General features: G+C 39.9%; 1 protein-coding gene across 1 annotated transcript in view; it reads left to right on the top strand.

The window, feature by feature from the left end:
* LOC122810701 (adhesion G protein-coupled receptor E1-like) overlaps nucleotides 1–6,000 on the top strand; it is a 497,749-nt gene that overhangs the window by 342,107 nt on the left and 149,642 nt on the right. The window contains exon 6 of the mRNA XM_044082266.1: nucleotides 1,270–1,416. Coding sequence (XP_043938201.1) covers nucleotides 1,270–1,416 — 147 coding nt within the window. The remainder of the gene's footprint in view (nucleotides 1–1,269; nucleotides 1,417–6,000) is intronic.

Genomic DNA, 6,000 nt, shown 5'->3' on the forward strand with positions numbered 1-6,000 from the left:
ATATAGTACAGCATTGAAAATGTATGTTTCTTTTTTCTATAAGAAAAAGGGAGATGCCATATACAAGTAAAGACTTACAAGTAACGTGTATAGCTGAGTCATGTGACTTTAGGTTTTTCCACTTGCGATTAAAGCTTTAATGGAATAACATCACTGTATTTGTGTTTCACTTTGTCCGTTTGCCTCAGTCTGATGTGTTAATCATTAAAGCTTCATTTTAGGAAGACTGTTTCTTATTCATAAACAGCATGTGCAGTAAGTTGGGATGGTACAGCATAAAACCACATACCAAAGCCCTGTGCAATTCACAAAACGCCCATTTCATCACTTTACATGTGCGCTCTCACCTGAGTACCGGGATGAATTCATGTAGAGATGGTCCTCACAATATTCCCTAATTCACAAACATGTGACTCACTAAGTATATCAAGCATGTGAAGTGAAGCACCTGTCAGTACCAGGTGGTTTGAAGCAACATAGTAGTACAATTTATCTGAATGATTACCTGACATGGTGATATTAGAAAAGTTGCACAATGGAGATCCCACACAATGGTAGATTTTCTATTTTGCATTGTATGTAGAGACCTAATCTGCTGCCATGGCAAAAAATCAGAAAACATTGTGAGTCTCACGGTGCTATGATATATGTGCATAAAAAACTGATTGTGTGCCACCATTCCCCATATAGGTACTGAATAGTGTACAGCAAAGCAGGTACACTGATAATGTAAACAGTGGTACATTGTAAGGCTTCTACAAAACCAACACAAAATCTTAGAATCAGTTGCTCTCTCTTTGAACAATGAGTTCTCATGATTTCATTTTCATTACTGTTTCCGATTATGGTGAATGTAGCATCAATAATACATGCCCTAACAATGCAGAATGTCACAACACCAATGGAAGTTATTACTGCACATGCAAACGGGGATTTAAGAGTCTGTCAGGAGCAATTACATTCACTGGATCACAAGATAGATGTGAAGGTAGGTATAATTTAATATTTGATTCCAAGTGCTGTAACAGACATGTGCAGGTAGGTGTTTTAATAATTGATTTTCAGCATTATAAAAGGTTAATGAACGAAAAGTAACTTGTTATGTATGTGACTTTTTTACAGTGCTACAAACCAGGCCCACGAATTTAGCTTGTATTTTGCTGACCCATTCTATTGTGATCATCATGGAAGGAAAGGGTCTTGGAATAATGAGTTAACACTGTAATCTACAGAATATTTCTTATGATTTTATTTTCATTATTGTTTCAGATTATGATGAATGTAGTATCAATAATACATGCCCTAACAATGCAGAATGTCACAACACCATTGGAAGTTATTACTGCACATGTAAACCGGGATTTAAGAGTCTCTCAGGGGCAGTTACCTTCACTGGATCACAAGACAGATGTGAAGGTAGGTATAATTTAATATTTGATTCCATGTGCTATAACTGACAAAGAAAACATGCATGTAACATTAAATATGCATGTAATGTTTTATTTCATTCAGCTATTGACAAGCCAGCTCTGGTATTTCATATGCCCCTTAAAATTAGTTATTTGGGCAGCTATGAGGAAACTATGCACTTGTGTAAAGTTCATTTAGAAGTGGTCAGTATATTTTTAATTTGCCTAGTATACAGCCCTACAGGGTGTGCGGATGAAAAGGTAGGAGTTATAATAATCAAATTAAGGAGGAAATCAATAAAGCCTACACATTATTTTTCATGTAGGCATGACTCAGCATTGCTTACATGGGTGCAAACAATTTTAGATTCAGTAAGTGCCCCTTAGTGGCACTCATGCCCAAGTGAACATGGAAACTTCTGTAAAATGTAAATCACCTCATATGCAGGTGAATCTTATGTAAATGAGGCTGGTTGAGTGATCCAACAAGGAGAAAGGCATCTGTGCAGACCTCCTGTCAGTGTCCTTAGTGTAGCCATCAGGAGTCTATAAAGACAAAGGAGGGGGGTTAAAAGTGCAACTTATGGACATAAATCCCCTGAAACTGTTATAATAGATACTTGTACAAGTAAAACTATTATTGTGGATGTCAGAAAGAGGAAGGGAATAATTTAAATTAATATTTTTTAATAATCTTGGCATGTTTGCGCTGTGGCCCGTGGTGTACAAACATGCTTAACAGAAAAAAAAAAACATAGGAAAATAATAAGATTTGTTAATATGTGACAGAAATGTATTATAGGACCATGTCTTGCGTCCATACAATGGCGCATTGCTGTTGTTGCTAGGGTCATGCGGCTCTGAACAGTGTGGTTTCCAGGCTGTGAGTATGGATATGTGTGCAAATGAGGTGGATTTATTGAAGGGCAAAAAGTGGAAATTGTGTCCACATATCCATTGTGTGTAGGTTCTTAGACCATGTTGATGTTTGCACCAAATGGGGCTGACAGCAAGGGGGCATTTCATGTCACTTCTAGGCTCTTTTAAGCTTAGGTGGATGTGTTTGCATGGCTCGCCACATCACTGTGCATGGTCATGGGGAAAGACCAACCAGGGGACAGTGTTGACGTAGGCAGCCAGTCAGTAAAACTGGATGTATTCAGTTATAAATTTTAAACCTTGTATAAGCTATGCTGCATGGTGCAGTATGTAGGTTAATGGGTACATGTGGGCACAGTACCCAAGTGGCAGAGATAGAGTGTGAACTATGCTGAAAGGTATGCCGCATACCTTAACGGATTCATGCACAGCTCCACGTCATGTACTGAAATAATGCCATTAAGTGATTTTAATTGCATTGTAAGCACTTCTAATACATCATAGTTAGCCAATCACATGTTCTGCACCTACAGCACACCTCTATAAAGTATGCATACACCCTACATTCTGATTTTCCCCCAATACTCTGGACCAGTGGAGTAGAGACCTGAGATTTTAACTGTGAAAATGCTAGGGGCTGCTGCAGGTATGCTACATCTGTATGTGCTAGATGCTGAGGTCAATGCTGTTGCTGCTGACAATAGCTCTAGGCAGAGAAGGAGAAGAGTGTTCAGGCCCAGGGTAACCTCCCAGGTGTTACATGAGCTGGAGATTGTAGAGCACTACATGGTGGACAGGGACATATCACAAGAACTCACTGAGCTTTGCCAACTTCAACTCAGACCCAGAGCCAACAGAAGGGAACCCATGCCAGTGGAAACAAAGGTATGTGTAGCCCTTAGGATACTAGCTACAGGTACTTTCCAAAGACCAGCTATGGACATGATGGGCGTCTCACAGGCATCTGCATCCAGGATATTCCACCAGTCCCTGGATGCCATGCTACCACAGGTCAGTGAGCACATATCTTTCCCCATCATCCCTGAGGTGAAGGCCAGAAATATGCAACACTTCTACCATGTAGCACACTACCCTGAGGTACTGGGAGCCATAAATTGCACTCATGTACACATCAAGGGATCACCTAGTGAGGAGGGTAGAGTCAACGTCAACCACAAGAGTTATCACTTCATCAAGTGCCAAGTTGAGTGCAGTGCCAACGGGATTATTCTGAATGTGTGTGCTGGCAGCCCTGGCAGTTATCACAACTCCCATATCTGGCACACATCACAGCTGTACCAGATGTTTGCTAGGGAGGACATCCCACATGGCCATTTAGTGGGGATGCCAACTGTGCCCTAGAACCATGGATGATGACACCCATCACAAATGCACACGCACCCATGGAAGAACGCAATAATGAGTAACATGCAAAAGCTAGGAACATCATAGAGTGTGTGTTTGGTGTGCTGAAGTCACAGTTCCAGTGCCTAGATATATTTGGAGGAGCCCTGCAGTACTGTCCAGCCACATGTACACAGATGTTCACAGTATGTGTTATGCTACACAACATGAACCTGCGGAAACAGCTGTAGCAGGATCAGCAAAGGGTAGGGACACACAGACCCCATCAGTGCCTAGGTAACCACAGCCACAGTCACAGGAGGACTTGGAGGAGGAACCCCTTGCTCATGTGCAGACATAGGTATGCTCAGTATGCCCTGGTTTTGGATAAGAGACAATACATAGCACATTCACTGACAACCTAGGGGCCTAGGGATTGACACCTTACTCCTACTTATATATATGCCAGGCAACCCACACAACCTGTACTTATCCATGTATTGGCTGTGTACTGCTTGCATCAGACACAGTCAGCCCTGAACTACAGTTCTGTCAACTGCTGCATTTGGAAGGTAAGTCTTTAACCTACACAGGTACTTGTAAGAATTATTATGAGGTGGCATAGTATGTATGGATCTGATACATTTATGCATGTAAATATAGTGGGCTATTTGGACAGAAGTAACATCCACATGGGACTACAGATACCCATTCCGCTATCATGTGTCCCTTAATATTCACTAGACTTCATGCATGGAATATTCAGTACATCAGTCAGGGGGGATGTTACACAGTGGTGTCCCATGATAACTGGAGTACTATGTATCCCAGCAGAACTTGCTGTGTTGGTCCCCCACCCCCAGCACAGCAGTGTTCACTTGCAACTGCTCTAACAGTAACTCAGCAATGGTATATTAGCAATCCAGGCAGTCTCAGGGGAGTCACATAGAAGTTCCTCATGCATCCTATGTCTTACTTAATGCAGGACTAGCAACATACATATTTATGCTGTTGATTGTGTGATGAATGACCGGTCTCTGTCAGACATCTAGTGTGACTCAGTGGACTAGGGAAGTTAGCAGGGGGATGGTGTTGATGGTTCTAATCTAGAAGTATCCACTTCTTTTGGATGTGAGGTATTACTATATAGTGTTTTACAGACTGTCAGTCTTTGCGTGGTGTAATATTATTAACGCAAATAAATTACTTTAGGTGGACATCTCAGTTTTTACAAAAAACATCTGTTTTCCAATGTGAAAATCCAACGTATATTGGATGGGACTAGATTATTTGGATATTTCCCTTGTGAACATTGTAGTTTTTGTAGATATGTTCTTAAAACGAAGGAGTTTACAACTAAAAGTACTAAACGTATTTTTGAATTTCAGACATCTGCTAATTGTAGTAGTAATTGGGTAGTGTATTTGGCTGTTTGCCACTGCTCTGCATTTTATATTGGTCAAACGTCCAGATCTCTGAAATTGTGTATCTGGGAACATCTAAATAATATAAGGAATAAAGTCATTACCAATGCACTGTATAAACACACTCTTGTTCATAATATGGCCAATTTTTATTTTACTATTATTGATAAGATTAGTAGTCAATGATTTAATAAAATTAACTGGCATGAACTTTTAAATAAAAAGGAAAAAGCAAGGATCATTAGACTGGGTGGGTTATTCCCCCCTGGCCTGAATGAGCATTTGTAAAGATTTATGATTATTGTTCAGGATGGTGTGTACAACATATATTAAATGTGTTGTTATGTATATTTGTGATTAATAGATATGTATATATTTTTTATATGAAGGGTACTGCAATAGTTAGGTTAGGCCAGTTAATTATTAGGGATTTTGTATTGATTGTTAGGGTGATGGTTTTTATATAAAAGGGAACACTATTGGGTGTTGAATCACATTGATAAAGGCTTTTGGGCCGAAACCGGTCTGTGTGTGAAGACTTTAAAAAGTTTTTGCTTTCTAATATGTTCTAAAAGGTACTAAAATGGATTTTGATTAAGATTTAATAAAGTCTTTTATTATCCGTGTTGTGCTGGCTGCTTTTTGTATTTGCCTTGTTTGGTTTTTGGCCTTTGCACCTGCCGTCCATGCAAAGCTACTTGCTTGCCTTGGTAATATTATTAACCTCTGTCATATATTAATTACATCGGAGAGCTGTAGAATGTTGTAGACAATGTGACTGAAGTGGAGCACTGCAGAAACAGGAACAAATATCATTGTTTGTCACACGCAAAATCTCAGACTGCAGTACAGGTAGGTGTGGGCTGGAGTCTGTTTATATGCAGGGAGATTCTCACTGAGCATGCTCATACACTTAGCTAAACAGAATACAATTCTGTTGCTCC

The sequence above is a fragment of the Protopterus annectens genome, chromosome 9.part0 (genome assembly GCF_019279795.1).
Source record: "Protopterus annectens isolate FY-2018-M chromosome 9.part0, PAN1.0, whole genome shotgun sequence".
NCBI classification, from domain to species: domain Eukaryota; kingdom Metazoa; phylum Chordata; order Ceratodontiformes; family Protopteridae; genus Protopterus; species Protopterus annectens.